The sequence below is a fragment of the Oncorhynchus mykiss genome, chromosome 27 (genome assembly GCF_013265735.2).
Source record: "Oncorhynchus mykiss isolate Arlee chromosome 27, USDA_OmykA_1.1, whole genome shotgun sequence".
NCBI lineage: Eukaryota > Metazoa > Chordata > Actinopteri > Salmoniformes > Salmonidae > Oncorhynchus > Oncorhynchus mykiss.
Window position 1 is genome coordinate 4417030 of NC_048591.1, and position 17373 is coordinate 4434402.

The 17373-nt window shown below is 42.0% G+C and overlaps 1 protein-coding gene across 1 annotated transcript in view; it reads left to right on the forward strand.

Moving 5' to 3' along the window:
• Positions 1–4351, forward strand: part of ttc12 (tetratricopeptide repeat domain 12) — a 38117-nt gene extending 33766 nt beyond the window's left edge. The window contains exon 21 of the mRNA XM_021587315.2: positions 2425–4351. Coding sequence (XP_021442990.2) covers positions 2425–2494 — 70 coding nt within the window. The 3' untranslated portion in view covers positions 2495–4351. The remainder of the gene's footprint in view (positions 1–2424) is intronic.
• The last annotated feature ends 13022 nt before the right edge of the window (positions 4352–17373 follow it).

A 17373-nucleotide genomic window follows, 5' to 3' on the forward strand; every position in this document is an offset into this window, starting at 1 on the left:
GAATGGTATTATTTTGGGGATACCGTGTGTGTGTGAGTGCGTGTGTGCGTGTGTGTGTGTATGTATTTACTCATAACATGATGCAGCCATCAATCACCATGCTTGAAGAGTAGTACCCCCCCTCCATACACACACAGCCCACCCATCTCTACCTATGTATTTAACCATCCAAGTCAGTGTGGTACCTCCCTCTGAAAAGACCCTATCTCTGGTGCAACCTCTTCCAGGTCCTAATACTTATAATAATATGGGTAGTATGTGCTAAAAGAGCAAGGATTTTCTTGTTACTAAAGCCAATTCTAAGGTATAGTTTCAGGTCATCTAATTAAGGTCTTTTAACGGTGGCGCACACAGCAACAGGGAGCCATTCTCAAAATAAAATGTTGGGTTTATTCTCAAAATATTGTCCCTTTATTCTCGAAATATTGTCACTTTATTCACGCTATTTTATTTAGACTATATTTCAGGTTTTTAAAGTACTATCCGTGCCCCACAAAAAAATCCAAGTATTCTTTTTTTTAAATTCACTTCGCCCTAATACTCTTACGTACAGGTAGTGTGTCAACCTCTGGCTCGTTCTTTATGCTGTTCTGTTCTCGTTTGCCTGGAAATACTGTGTGGAAATACGGGAGTAAGTATGCCTTAAAAGTTATTTGTAATAAATATAATTTATTTAGGATAACATTTTATACAGAACTCTATCTTGTTTAAAACACAATTGCAAAACATAACTTTACTGAATTTAAAATGGATTCAATTGAGATTTTGTGGCACTGGCCTACACACAATACCTCATTATGTTTTTAGAAATGTTTCCAAAATACATTAAAAATGAAAAGCTGAAATGTGAATTGAGTCATGTATTCAACCCCTTTCTTATTTTTTATTTTTTTAAACCTTTATTTAACTCAGCAAGTCAGTTAAGAACAAATTCTTATTTACAATGACAGCCTACCCGGGGAACAGTGGGTTAACTGCCTTGTTCAAGGACAGAGCAACAGATTTGTACCTTGTCCGCTCAGGGATTCGATCCAGCAACCTTTTGGTTACTGGCCATACGATTTAACCTTATGGCAAGCCTAATAAGTTCAGGAGTAAAAATGTGCTTAACAAGTCACATAATAATGTGCATGTACTCACTTTGTATGCAATAATAGTGTTTAACATGACTTTTTAATTACTATCTCATCTCTGTACCCCACACATACAATTATATGTAAGATCCCTCATTCGAGCAGGGAATTTGAAACACAGATTCAACAACGAAGACCAGGGAGGTTTTCCAATGCCTCACAAAGAAGGGTACTTATTGGGGATAAAAAAAGCAGACATTGAATATCCCTTTGAGCATGGTGTGTCACGCCCTGATCTGTTTTTCACCTGTCCTTGTATTTTGTCTCCACCACCCTCCAGGTGTCACCCATCTTCCCCATTATCCACTGTGTATTTACAGTGGGGCAAAAAAGTATTTAGTCAGCCACCAATTGTGCAAGTTCTCCCACTTAAAAAGATGAGAGAGGCCTGTAATTTCCATCATAGGTACACTTCAACTATGACAGACAAAATGAGAAGAAAAAAATCCAGAAAATCACATTGTAGGATTTTTTATGAATTTATTAGCAAAATATGGTGGAAAATAAGCTTTTCTACAGACACTGCCAAAAAATTGTCAAAGAAGGAACTTTATGTCCTGAATAAAAAGAGTACAGGTTTGACTTCAATCGGCTTGAAAATCTATGGCAAGACTTGAAAATGGCTATCTAGCAATGATCAACAACCAACTTGACAGAGCATGAAGATTTTTTTTCAAGAATAATGTGCAAATATTGTACAATCCAGGTGTGCAAAGCTCTTAGAGACTGACCCAGAAAGACTCACCACTGTAATCACTGCCAAAGGGGATTATAACATTTCTGTATTTCATTCTCAATAAATTTGCTAAAATAAAATAAAAACACGTGTTCCCTTTGTCATTATTGGATATTGTTTGTAGATTGGTGATTAAAAAAAAGCAATTTAATCCATTTTGAATTCAGGCTGTAACACAATAATGTAGAATAAGTCAAGGGCGTGAATACTTTCTGAAGGCACTGTATATGCTCCTCTTACTAAACTCTGTGGTGCAGTAGACAGCAGCCTTCAGCAAGTTGTTTCTACCCTGCTGATGCGGATGTAACTGTTGTCCCAACTGATGTGCGATGGCATAAACACGTTTAACCTCGAAGTGCTCTAAGTTTAATCTCGAAGTGGCAGAATACCCTATACATTAAAGGAGTATGCTCTGTGTCTCTACTCCTCTTTTGACTTCCCATGACAACATCCAATTCAGGGGAGAGAAAATAATAGAATAGGTTCACCCACAGGTCAACTTAGAGGGACATCATTATGTTTGCTTACATGATTCTTGTCTGTTTTTGTTTCTAGGCATATGGCAAAACTCAGAGAACTTCACGGATTGGAGATACTCCACTCCTGTATGAAGCTGATCACATGAGTCTCTCCAACCGACCCCAAAAAAGGCTCCCAGTCTTTTTATATCCCTTCCTTGTGCGTGAAAACAAAGTTCACATATGCCATTTGGAAATGACACCTTTCATTCAGCATATCACGCTTAACATATCCCGAGGCAGACATTTTTTTAAGTAGCTGTTTCTTAAGTCTTTTTTTTTTTATTGTAGCACGGTTTTATATTCCCAAGTACCCCCCTGTGTTCTGTTGTGTATTATGACAGGTTGCCCAAGGACAATGTAGCTCAGCCTCACACAGGGTTTTTAATTTTCTGTTATGAAACACTAACTAGTACATTTAAAAGTTCCTCCCTACCAGCTGGCATAATATTTAATATGTAAAGTTTAACTTCAAACAGCATTTAAGATGTTCCGATAGCTAAGCAGAGTGCACGCAAAAAGTCATTATTTTTAATTGGATTTAGTTGTTCTTTGCATTTTGTACACAAACAAGGTCATAAACATTAGCAAAGTGTTCAGTTACGCCAAGTTGGCTCGTTCACCCTCTGAATGGCACACATACTGTACACAATCCATGTCTCAATTGTCTCCAGGCTTAAAAATCCTACTTTAACATGTCTCCTCCCCTTCACCTACACTGATTGAAGTGGATTGAACAGGTGCCATCAATAAGGGATCATAGCTTTCACCTGGATTCACCTGCTCAGTCTGTCTTGGAAATAGCAGGTGTTCCTAATGTTTTGTACAGTCAGTGAACATCACTCAGCCATTTCCTAACATACAGTGGGGTTCAAAATTATTGGCACCCTTGATAAAGAGGAGCAAAAAATACTTTATAAAATAAATAATACAAATACTGAGCTATTTTGTATTCTCAATTTAAACACATATTGAGAATATTATTTTATACAAATACAATTGCTCAGAGAAAGATTTTGTTTAACATGTCATATTTGTATTCTCAAACAGATAGGGGAGAACATTGTCACCGCTAAGTTTAGTATTTAGTCATTTTTATTATAAATTGAGAATAGAATATGCTTCTAAACATTATTGTGGATGCTACCATGATAACGGATAATATTGAATGAATTGTGAGTAATGACGAGTGAGAAAGTTACAGAGGCACAAACATCATACACGCAAGTCATGCTAACCTCTCACCATTACCAATAATAGGGAGGTTAGCATGTCTTGGCCGTATTCATTTAGTGTCTCTGTAACTTTATCACTCATCAATGCCACAATACATTATTTACCATTCATTTCTATTGGGCACAAAATAATCTGAAACACAACCAAAACAAACTGCAAATGCATCCAACAAGTTTGTAGTCACAAGCGTGATGTAGTCATTGCGTGCTAGGAATACCCGACCGAGTACTAAACTTTTAACTACTTTGACAACAGGGGTGCCAATTATTTTGACCCTTATGCTTTTGAGAGAAAAAATATTACTTGTTAAACAAACTGTCTTTATCTGAGCAATTGTATTCGTGTAAAATAAAATAATTTTCCTAAATGTTTTGCTCATCTTTGTCAAGGGTGCCTATCTTTTTGGAGGTGACTGTATATTAATCATGTGTGGAAATGGCTGAAATGCTCACATTTGACATTGATTTTAAAGAGCATTATCATACTGGATGTGTTTGGGGAAAATGGATTAGGATGATAGCGTATATTCCTGTGGTTTAGGGCTGTTCATGTGATTATAAACCCTGGCACTGGGTAAACAGCTTGAGGATATATATTCTATCTATGGCATGGAGGACCCCCTGCTCTAAATAGATCATTACACTGCATGCTTGTTAACAGCTTTGCATCACTGCCAATCATGTAAAGATTACAACCATGAGTTTAATTAAAAGGGCAATGTGTGTGTGTGTCTGGTTGTGTGTGTGTGTGTGTCTCGCTCTCTCTTTAATAATGCCATCTTAGAAATGGAGCAACAGTAGGGAAAAGGATCCCTATTAACATATCAGCCCCACGATGACTGAAAAGAGAGGAGACCTGGAGCTTGTTTACAGTACATGTCACCGAAATCTAATCCATGTATCAAAATGAAATGAGCCGAGGACAAAGCTCTCCGTATGTGATCACACTGGCTGTATATCTACAAAACTACAGCTCCCACCTGTGTTGGATTAATAGCAAGCAGGGTTTGCAAGCAACACTTTTATTTCGAAGAATATTCACCTGTTCTGGTATAAACAGGATGAGCAGTCATTTCTATTTAATGCTATTTGTTTTCATTCTCACAGGTACGTATTTGCTTTTTTGTGTGCCTTTATATGATATATGTATGATTGATGATATGTTGGTGGGCTCCTTGCTGCTTGCTGCTTGTGGTTTTCCCTGCAAGGCAATGATGTTAAGCAAAAGATATTGGTTAATAGTTCATGGTAATGGCTAAAGAGTGATTTTCACTGCAGCTTTTGTTCTGAGGCTACTAATAGGTTAACAGTAGACTAGTGTCCTTATTGGCAGATGAATCATGATATTGTCTCTGTTAAGGCTGGAATAATTGCTAGTTAATTGCTACAGTATACAACACATTCGGGAATTAGAGTGCATTCCAAATGAGTTTCTTATTAAAAACGTGACATAGTAATGAATATTGATCTGTTTGGGTCGACTTAATGAACCCAAGCTGGATATTTCGCCATGCATGATTAAACATTTCTGCATTATGTTGATTGATATTAACCATCTTCATAGGAAATGATTTCCAATTCGTGACATCCAAAAGACGATTGACTCAGATTTATCTCCTTGTAGTGCAAGCTGAAAATGGAGACCTGCAAGGTTATCCCTATCCGTCACCGCCAGCAGCAGCAGAAGTTCCAGTCTCAATAGAGTCTGTGTCTAAAGAGCACAACAACAAAGGTCATGGTGGAGCAGTAACAATGCCCACAGAGAATAGCCACCTCCAGACTGTGGCTGTAAGTGCATCCCCGGGGACAGATTTGTTCCATACGCCACATGAAAGGCACAATTTCACGAACGCCACAACTGCTGAAGATGCAATTGCTGCTTCATCAACTGGAGGCTTTGTTTGGAAAGAGGGCTCCGATTTACCTATGCCAGCTGAGGCCACTGAAGCAAATCTCACATTGATCTCTAATTATGAAGCTGGATTTGAATCGATGAAGAATGGCACCGTGATGCCTGTGGCTCATTTGTCCAAAGGCGTGGAGGAAGAGAAAGAGAAAGCATCAGAATTGCCGCTTCACTCTCTACTTGTTAACAGGAATCCAAGAATCGCTGAGTCTATCACTGTTATGTCCACACGACGGAGGCTGGGAGTACCTATGGTGACTGCCACTCGTCCTCACATAATTGATAACTGGGCCAGGTCAAATGACAATGAGGAAAAACGAGGCCAAGACGCAGATGAAAATGGGATTTTGGAATTGGAAAGAAACAAGTATCCATTGAGTGAGTCAGAATCCATCTTGCATGACAGAAAGGAAGTTTCTTTGACTACGGAGCGCGTGATGACAAACATGTGTTTGAATTGCCTGCAAGAAAAAAGGCCATCGTCAACAGAAAAAATGGCTGTTCTGTCTGCGTTTTTCGACCGAGGCAGCTCACTCAGTCTTGGAGGAAATGGAAATATGCTTACTGTAAACTCCAGTCACCACAAGGCCTCAATGCCGAGCTCATTTGAAGCGACAACAAAGAAACAAGAGGACAGAACAGTAGTATTTGATGGTGCCAAAACATCCAGAAAGAGCACATTTGATTTCTCTGTAAATCTTTTGGATGGGCTAGATTACGAGCTCATACCACCCCTTTCCTCATTAAACTCTGAAATGAATCTCAGTAAAACCATGTTGAATGATTCATTTGCTAGTACATCTTTCTCAAACTCGGGAACGATTGAAGTCAAGGCAAACACAACCAGAACAGTGTTTCTTACTTCAAAGGTGGAAAATATGACAGTTTCCAGATTGAGTGATATTAGCAAATCTTTTGATAAAAGGTTGTTATCAACAACCAGCATGCCTTATCCTTCAACTTCAGAGATCTTTCACACTTTATTATTATCATTGAGAGATAAAGAAGAAAAGAGATCTGGGAAGACTGTGAATCTCAGAAACCAGTCAAAATTGGTTTCTCAAATCCAAGATAATTCATCTGTAAAACTACAAAACATATCCTCCAGTTTACTTCATAGTTTTCTTGGCAATCACACATTGGCGGGTGTTGACATTACAAATAAGGACACAGAGTTTAGTTTAGAAAATGGGGGAGGGGAAGAGCGGGAGCATGCTGTTGGGCAAGTTATGACAATTCCTCTCACCAATGCTCCATCTCCTTCTGTCCATGTTCTCTCTGACCAGAACATTGAAAACAGTGGGATTAATGACTCCAACAGTGGGGTTAATGACCCCATCAGTGGGGCTAATGACCCCAACAATGGATCAATGATAAGTGGTATGCTAGACTCGTTTAATTCTCTCTTTAGCCAAGCTCGTGAAATAATCACATCAAAAAGCCACACCACTGACCACATTGATGAATCAGCCTTGCCTATGAGAATGCCATCAATCGAAAGCCAAAGTGCAACAACATCCTTCCGCTCTACGAGGCAGACCACGGCAGCTGTCAAAGTTCCTCCTGCCTCTCAGGCTCTGACAGGGAGTGCGAAATCTTTGATGTCTGTGTTGAGTACCACTGGCCACCTGCCAGCACAGCCCAGTGTTCTGTTCAAAGAGCAGCAGCCTATGAGCCTCCTGCCAGAAGTCCCTAACATGCAACGTGCATCTGTAACTATGATGAGAACATTGTCCAAAAAGCCATATTCTAAGAGTGCCGACAATGCAAACGATATCGATAAACGGACTGCGCCTCCAGTTGTTTTGTCACAGACAGTGAAGCCAAGTGCTAAAGTAAATGCTCAGTTGCCCAGAACAACAGAGAAAGGACTCACGTTTTCCGCAAAGCGTATTTCTGAAACCACAAGTAAGTTAGACATTTATGTGTCCGCCATGATGACGACAACAACACACGTCGATGTGAAAAGGTCAACCGAACAAAGACTTGCCGTAGGTCGCGGTGACATCAAGTCGAGTGGTGACACCTTTCGAATCTCTGCAGACAGTGCTGGGAACCTTGAACCACCTAAAGAATTGAAAAATGTGAACATACCAAAGCTGAAAAACAACAGAGGACAGGAGTCTGACTTCTCTCAGCCTCAAGGTTCTCTTGAGGAGGTGACAGAAATGACAATGGACAAGAGCAGCACTGTTCACCATGGGATAATGAAAACCACAGAAAGGCTGGCTGGAGAGGAAAAACACACTTCTCCAAACACGTCTCCCTCCCATCTTTTAATGAAACTGTTGGGAGAAACGGCAAGAGACATTCATCGGGCTGAAAATCTCTCTGAATCGCTGGAAGAAGAAAATAAGTCATTCTCCAGCCAAGCGCCAAGTCATAAAATGCCAGTGCAGACTGTGATAACCCCAAGCCAGACACTATCCCGAATGGTATCTTTTAATAAGAAGCCACATATTGTGTCTAAACCACAGCAATTCTCTACCCATAGGGTCACGCTTACAAAATATGCCGATGCGTCGACAAAACATAAGCAAAGCAATCAGCAAAGGCACTCAACAAAAGGTAAAAAACAAGTATCTATGACGACTTCCTCGCGGAGCACAGGCCCTCCAAATCAAATCAGAAATGTGAATGGAACATTTGACGTCTCTCCAGAGAGTGTGAAATCAACGTTTTCTACACCTGACAGTGTTGGAAATCTGTTTTCACTTACCGCTGCAAAATCGTTAATCCCAGTTGGGCAGTCAACTATTCCGCCTAATATTGCAGTAAAGACATCTGCTTCCCACACATCAGTAATTCAACATGTTTCAGCTCAAAAGCATCACATAAGCATTTCGACATCAACAACATCAGGAAACTCAGTCTCTCAGTCCATAACTGTTGGAAAACATCTACAGCGTGTAGGACCGGCGACACCTCTCTTTGACATTGTTAAAGAGGACGTCATGACCTCTGACATCACTGAGGCATTAAAGGGGAGCCACCTTGTTCCCCTCTTACCGCCTCGTCCGTATAATGACACATCGACTAGTCCACCCACCGACAATTACTCGCCCACAGGGCCACTTACCGCCAGCCTGGCTTTGCATCATCGCCAAGGGCAATCTTCTACTGAGATAATGCCTTTCGGCGCTCCATCTCAAAGCCAATGGGACTCGTTTACAGATTCGGAGGAGAAAGAGGAACGGCATTCAAATACCTCAAATGCTTCTGCCGATAACGAGCAAATAAGCCCTTCAGAGGCTCCAATAGTGCATGAAGTGAAAAGTGAGCATTCTGGGTTTAGCACAGGGACGGTGCCGTTCGCTGCCGATAGTTCAGCTGCCACCAGCCACATTAACTTAACTCAATCACGACCTGATGAGACCATGGGATTGAGGGTCAAGGAACCCGCCCTGCCACGTGCACTACTGCAACAGACCACTAATGGGGTCGGGAATGACCATGCTTTGTCTGGAGTAAGTCCAGCGCATGAGTCTGGTAGAAAGATCCTGGGGTCTGGGAGTGGGTCAGATCCATTGGCCTTGCACCAGAGAATTGGGTTATCATCCCCTGATCTCCTCACTGGGTAATTATCACAGGATATTTCATTTAATTAACAAAATAATGTATTATGATATTAAAAAGTGCATTCTAATATTAACATTCAACATTAGTTAGTCAAGTTATTTGAATTGAATTGGATAGGCTAACTTAACTATACCTATGCGACTACACAGTAATATCAATCTTTTTTTAAACATGTATTTGCATCACAAGTGCTTTTTTAAATCATCGGTTTCATGTTTGTTCTAATCTGTTTTCAGATTAGCGGTCATTTCCGACGATATTTGTGCCACTGGAAACTACACGGCCGAGATGAACTTGAACCTGGAACGCGACGTTCTGCCCGGAGACTTGGTCCCGGCTCTGGGGATTCTCCAGGTGGTCATCAACCTGAAAACCAACAACAGCCAGGTGATCCTAGAGATAAAGTCCTGCTGTCTCTCGCCCACTGTTCAGCTTGATGACATCAACATAACCTGTTATGTGTTTTCCAGGTAGGTGTTCATATTGTTGTGTTTCATTTACGGAATATCTCCAGCAGCCCGACTACCAACAGCTCCAGAATAGGACTAACCTGTCAATGCTGACTAACATTCCAATCAAGTCAAATAATGTCCTGGAATCAAATCAATCCCGCTTGATCCAGGTTAGCGGGCATGTGTTGAATGTTGGAATATTTTTGTTCGCCGTATATAGACGGCACCGCCCAAGGCTTGCTTGCTGATGGTCTTATCGCCGTTAATTAAGCAGCATTTCTGGGATGGATGGCAAATGAAACATTTAGAGAGCGCAGAGCGGAAAAAAACAGAAAAAAAACTCATGTCTACCAACAGTAAATAAACTCTTTAGCTGTGGACCACCACCACTGCCTATATCTGAACAGGGACGTTTTATTTACTTGGAAAATTGTTGACAAGGAAGAGGGGTGTCTTTTTAATCCCCCAGTTAGGATGGGGATTGAAGGACAGCGAAACATGTCTCCTTACGGTCAGGTTTGCTCCCAGACCAATCTGAACTCCGCTTATGTCGGCTGAGTAGCCTATCATTTCCAAAGATCCATCTTTTAAGTCTGATAAATCCCTGAATTAGTGCTGAATATGCTTTTATCAAATGACTTGTCTTAAGATCATATCGCATAAACACATCCTCATAATAGTTTTAGGAGAGGGGGCATTTATGCAGACTCATAACCTCAAATGGCAAGGCCTTCATGATCAATATGAACAGGAAGTCAATGATAACCAACTCCATTGTTCCACTCTTCTTTACTTTGTGTTGACTTGCGGTTGTCGGAAACATTTGGGACCTTTGCTATTTGAATTACACTCACTATCAAATTCACTTCAAAACAAAGTTCGTTGTCGTTCCTATCACATGTCCTGTGAACGTTTTTATGCTTCTGTCGACCGATACTCAACCCTCCCTCTCAGTCCCACAGTTGTTGTGATTTGTTGTGTGAACTTCCAGGTTACCGCTGAACCCGCGAGGAATCAGGCTGTTACCCAGCATCCTGTCAAAGCGCGCCAGCTTCACCATCAGTCTCTTCCAGATGATTAATTACTCCATGGCATACCTACACTGCGATCTGAGCATCTGCCTCAGGAACCATACCGAGTGTGAGAGGGTGAGACTGGGATGCTAGTAGTAAGGGCGAGGCAATTTTATCGCGTGCACCGATCAGTTAAGGAAGAGGTGGGGAGTATGGGATGTAGGAGAGGGGAAGTTGTGTGGGTTAGACTACGGTTCGGGCACACAGGTCTGAATGCCACATTGTGGATGATGGGGAGACATGAAACAGGTCTGTGTGATGAGTGTTCAGTGGGGGAAATGGGGGAGCATGTGTTGATATTTTGTGAACTGTGTGACGTCGACAGGGAGAGATTGTGTGAAAGAGTTAGAGATCCTGGACAGGGTTGGGGCTTTGGGTGCTGTAGTGGGAGGAGGAAAGGGGAGGAGGTGGTGTCTAGGGCTCTATTTCACTTTTCTTAGAGCCATTGGAGGAAACAAGGAGACTTACTGAGATACTGAGATGGAGATGCCCCCCCCCCCATTGGAATAGCTGGAGATGGAACATTCTCATAAAGCTACATTTCTTTCAATTTCTATTGTTTAGCCTGTAGCCTAGCCTAGCGAGCCGCCTTCAAGCTGATAATAGGCCTTTTATGTGTTGTTTAGTATGTTGCCTAGCATATGACCTAGTGTGCTGCCTTCAAGCTGATAATAGGCCTTTATGTGTTGTTTGAGGTATATAGCCTTGCATGTAGCCTTCAAACTAAAACCTCACTATTGTTAGAAGATTAATTATGTGCTGTATAAAATTATATATTTCCATTGACATTGATATCAAACAACAACAACAACAACTGAGGCAACATGTTTGAGGCATGTTAATAACAGAGGAGTGCACCTGGAAAGAGACCCGGAAACATCGGAATTACCGGTTATCTCCTCCAACTCATCGTTTTCCACACACACACGCCATGTTTTTCTCTGTTCTGACTGCAGCAGTGTCTTCAGCACAGAGACCTCTTCTCTGAAGAGGGTCCAGAGGCTATCACCAATCTGAGGAACCGCATATCCTTTGGTCCCATGTTGAAAGGAGCAGAGAATTCTTCTCTCCCGGGGGAGATGGGTAATTATTAGCACGACTAAGTAATCAAATGTGACCAGTCTTGATAATACGCTCAAAAGATCCTTATCAGAGAGGAAATTAGTGCCTGCTGTGTGTAGACTGTTGTGCATCACAAATGGCACCCTATTCCCTATGGGCCCTGATCAAAAGTAGTGCACTGTATAGGGAATAGGGTGCCATTTGTGACAACTTGTGTTACTTGTATGCATTTCAGATACAGCAGCTGAGATGGAGATTATGCTTGTCATCCTGGGGATGGTGGTGGGGTGTTCGCTGATGACGGGGACCCTGCTGCTTCTCTGGATGGCCTATAGACGGCGGAGGGCCGATTGGATGGTTTACTCAGAGTCCAGAGCGTGCTGCGGCTGCCTGCGTAGAGGAGACATGATCCTACCATAGCCAAGTAGGAGACAATGGTCAATCACGTCAGCCTGCAGACCAGACCAGACACTGACCAGAATCAATCCAATTCACTCCTATAATAAGTGATTCCCGGGCAGAGCTTCTGTGGTCCCAAATCTCACTCCCTTCACCGACGCAGTGAATGCCTTACCTTTACACTGTAGTAATATGACACAGAAACACATGTACAGAACAGATTACCTGATGGTCGATTATCTCGGTCAATTTTTTTGCATGGTAACAATTGCTAATTCACCAAACAACTGTGCACAGTGAAGATGAATTGACGATCAAGAGTGTTTTATGATCATGTGCATTTTAACACGATGTGCGTATTGTGTATACACCATATTATTATTTCTAGTCTATTGTACTAAGTCCTCTAACCCTGCCACTATCTGGAAGCAAATAGTTTGTTAAAAAAAAAGTTTATTATCCTCTCAATGATTCTCAAACATCATCTCAAGCATGAAGCATATTATCATACCAATTCTGGCCAATTGCTTTTAAAAACAATACAGATCACGGGCTACTTTCACTAAGACACAAATGACAGCGACAACTTATTAACAGCTCTGTCTGCACTACTTCATCATGCACCATATTACCTCAACTGCTACAACAGTTTGTTCCTGATTTGCCACAAGCTCAAATGATTAAACGACTTCCACAATGCTCAGATGGATGACTGGTCCTTTCATACACATGCATGAATAAATGCTAATGAATATCATTGTATGCAAAGCTCATATACGGTGTTCACTGTAGCATTGCCAACAGAACAGAATATGAAATGTGTTGGTTCGTAATTCATCACTTCTTAATTGTGTTTGGGAAAGTTAACAGAGTTGTGTCCCTCTGCACACCATGTAGATGAGATACAGGTACCCAACCAATTAGAGTGCAAAGGAGGAATAGCAGCCAGGGGCTTGTTTTAGTGATGGATTGAGGTTTGAGTGTCTATGGACACACCCCTCAGGTAGCCTCTTACGACTCTGCTCTCTGCGAGATTGGAATAATCAGTGGCAGATCCCATTGGTGGATCGTTCAGAAGGCAATCCCAATAGTATGTTAGCAAGCTGCGTTGTAGCCAAAATGTACTGATGTAGGATAGCCGGAGGCAAAGTCTGGTCAGAGGGAGGTCTGCCATGGATGCCCTGGTGACAGTTAGTACAGAGATAGCCAAGGTCCTGAAAATAAAAGGCGTGATGAATGTTGTGTATTTTGAAAAAGCTTACAATACCATGTGGAGGGACGGGTTGTTGATCAAGCTGAGTGCATTGGGCATTGGGGGACGTCTGTATAACTGGATCATGGACTTCCTGTTTGATCGGGTCATACGGTTGAGGGTGGGGTCAGAATTGTCAATGTGGTTTGAAGTGGACAATGGTACTCCTCAGGGAAGTGTGGTTAGTCCGGTGTTGTTCACCCTGATGATAGATTACATATTTAAGGAGGTGGTACAGGGTGTGGCCTTGTATGCTGATTTAAAAAATATATATATATTTCACCTTTATTTAACCAGGTAGGCAAGTTGAGAACAAGTTCTCATTTACAATTGCGACCTGGCCAAGATAAAGCAAAGCAGTTCGACACATACAACAACACAGAGTTACACATGGAGTAAAACAAACATATAATCAATAATACAGTAGAAAAATAAGTCTATATACAATGTTAGCAAATGAGGTGAGATGAGAGAGGTAAAGGCAAAAAAAAGTCCATGGTGGCGAGGTAAATACAATATAGCAAGTAAAACACTGGAATGGTAGATTTGCAGTGGAAGAAAGTGCAGATAGAAATAATGGGGTGCAAAGGAGTAAAATAAATATATACAGTAGGGGGAGAGGTAGTTGTTTGGGCTAAATTATACTGTAGATGGGCTATATACAGGTGCAGTAATCTGTGAGCTGCTCTGACAGCTGGTGGTTAAAGCTAGTGAGGGAGATAAGTGTTTCCAGTTTCAGAGATTTTTTGTAGTTTGTTCCAGTCATTGGCAGCAGAGAACTGGAAGAAGAGGCGGCCAAAGGAATAATTGGTTTTGGGGGTGACCAGAGAGATATACCTGCTGGAGCACGTGCTACAGGTGGGTGCTGCTATGGTGACCAGCGAGCTGAGATAAGGGGGGACTTTACCTAGCAGGGTCTTGTAGATGACCTGGAGCCAGTGGGTTTGGCGACGAGTATGAAGCGAGGGCCAGCCAACGAGAGCGTACAGGTCGCAGTGGTGGGTAGTATATGGGGCTTTGGTGACTAAACGGATGGCATTGTGATAGACTGCATCCAATTTATTGAGTAGGGTGTTGGAGGCTATTTTGTATATTACATCGCCGAAGTCGAGGATCGGTAGGATGGTCAGTTTTACAAGGGTATGTTTGGCAGCATGAGTGAAGGATGCTTTGTTTCGAAATAGGAAGCCTAGATTTAACTTTGGATTGGAGATGTTTGATGTGAGTCTGGAAGGAGAGTTTACAGTCTAACCAAACACCTAGGTATTTGTAGTTATTCTAAGTCAGAACCGTCCAGAGTAGTGGTGCTGGAGGCAGGTGCAGGCAGCGATCGGTTGAAGAGCATGATTTTAGTTTTACTTGTATTTAAGAGCAATTGGAGGCCACGGAAGGAAAGATGTATGGCATTAAAGCTCGTCTGGAAGGTTGTTAACACAGTGTCCAAAGAAGGGCCGGAAGTATACAGAATGGTGTCGTCTGCGTAGAGGTGGATCAGAGACTCACCAGCAGCAAGAGCGACATCATTGATGTATACAGAGAAGAGAGTCGGTCCAATAATTGAACCCTGTGGCACATATGGAAGAGACTTGTTGAGTATATTAAAATTCATTGTAGGAAGGTACTGAACCTCATGAGGACAGTGGCAGGATTTGATAGGGGGTCAGATAGATAAACACGGCTGTGTATGTATCAGGCATTGATCAGGCAAAACGGTACTACAGCGCCTGGATAGGATACAGTCAAGGGCCCTGAGATTGGGGGGCAGGTAGCCTAGTGGTTAGAGCGTTCGACTAGTAACCGAAAGGTTGCAAGATCGAATTCCCGAGCTAACAAGGTAAAAATCTGTCATTCTGCCCCTGAACAAGGCAGTTAACCCACTGTTCCTAGGCTGTCATTGAAAATAAGAATTTGTTCTTAACTAGGCAAGTCAGTTAAATAAAGGTCAAATTAAAAATAATGTGTGTTGGTGCCTTCAGGATGACACCTGTTGAGGCATTTCAGGTGGATAGTGGGTAACTGCCACTGAGGATAAGGCAGGACAAACTTGCATTAGTGTACTGGATGAGATTTAAAGGGAATTCAGAAGGACATCCTGAGGTCACGGTAACTGGGGAATGCGGGGAGTGGGTAAGAAGAGGGTGTACAGATGGACAATTGGGCAGAAAGTGGTAGAATATGGACTCGGGGAGAGCGAGATAGAGCCAGCAATTGGAAATGTTCCTCCGTGGCTGTTTCTGAAACCAAGTGTAGATGTGGATATTATTGAGGGTAGGAGAGAATGGGGTGAGACGGTGTGTGTGTGTGGAGAAATATACAGTATAGATGAATTGGTTTTATTTTTTTTTAAGGATATATACAGATGGTTCAAAGGATTCAGGGGGCATGGGTGTACATCCAAGATTTTAATGTTAGAGTATGTAAGTGGTTAACTGATTATGTGTCAGTGCATGTTGATATGTTTGAGAGGCATGGAGGAGGTGAAACCACTCAAGAGTGGAGATCTGTTCTGATAAGGCTGCAGTGTTGAGTGGTGTGGAGACGGGCAGGTCGGATAGGGGAGACTTGTTTGTGGAGATCATGCTGTTAATGGGATTGGAGAGGATGGGTGTGGTAGTAAGCTTTTGATGGGTTCCTGCCCATGTGGCTATGGAGGGTAATCAGAAGGCTGATGTGGTGGATAAGTGTGCGGTGAGGAGAGAGGGGGTAGATATTCAGGTCACGTTGGGCCGCAGGGAAGTTAAGTCCTTGATCCGGGCAAAACGGCTCAATCTTTGGCAAAGGGAGTGGGATGCTAGTAGTAGTTTATCCTGTGCATCGGTCAGTTAAGGAAGAGGTGGGGAGTATGAGATGTAAGAGAGAGGAAGTTGTGTGGGTTAGACTACGGTTCGGGCACACAGGTCTGAATGTCACGTTGTGGATGATAGGGACACATGAAACAGGTCTGTGTGATGTGTGTTTCGTGGGGGAAATGGGGGAGCATGTGTTGATATTTTGTGAACTGTATGACGTAGACCGGGAGAAATTGTGAGAAAGGGTTAGAGAGGCTGGACAGGGTTGGGGTTTGGGTGGTGTAGTGGGGGGAGGAAATGGGAAGGAGGTGGTGTCTATTTCACTTTCTTAGAAGAACAGGACAAATGAAGAGAATTTAATGTAGGTAGGCCGTGACTGGCCTCACACTCCAGTACAGTAGGTGGCAGTGTATGCACCTTAAAAGTTGGATGCAAATGTAATCTCTCCTCCTTCAGTCGTCTTTTTCTTCTTCTGTGGACTTTATATGGCGGTTGGCAACCAACTTTAAGATGTATTACCACCACCAACTGGACTGGAGTGTAGACCTCAGTTCATCTTTCAATCACCCAGGTGGGTATATGAGCCTAAAAACCAATGAGGAGATGCGAGAGGCGGGACTTGTAATGCGTGAAGTTTCAGAAATAGAATCAAGTTCTATTTTAGTGCCTGGCTATGCAGACACTCATTGACGTGCGCCAACAGTTTAGATGAAATTATTGAATCTTTTTTTATATATATATATATTTTTCTAGCAACACTCGCGCACGCAACACTGGCGGTGTGGTCAGCATATAGCGTTAACGAGCTAGCGTTGCTAACTGAGATGTTTTATAACAAAAAGGCTGAGGTGACTCACATTTGGCGTACTGTAGTTGACAATTTGAGCTAAATGTGTGTCTCAAGTAACCTGGGGAATCTATATAAGGCTGGAGAGTTCATTTGTGGAGTATTGGCAAAATGTACTATTTAAAAAATATATATAAGAGTTTGGACTTGGGACTTTTATTACCTACCAATTGACAAAAAAGTCCCGGAGGTAGCAGTATCCCAAAGAAAAGATATTTGTTTTCTCGTTGAGTTGTTTAATGACAGGCCTATCACTCTTCATTATTTTTTTCTATTAATAAAGATGGATCACATTGTATCTGTCTCTCATGCACACACCCCTTTCAAATTAACAGCTGCCATGATCCATAGCATCCCGTTGCGAGACAAAGTACTCAGCCAGAATTGCATAA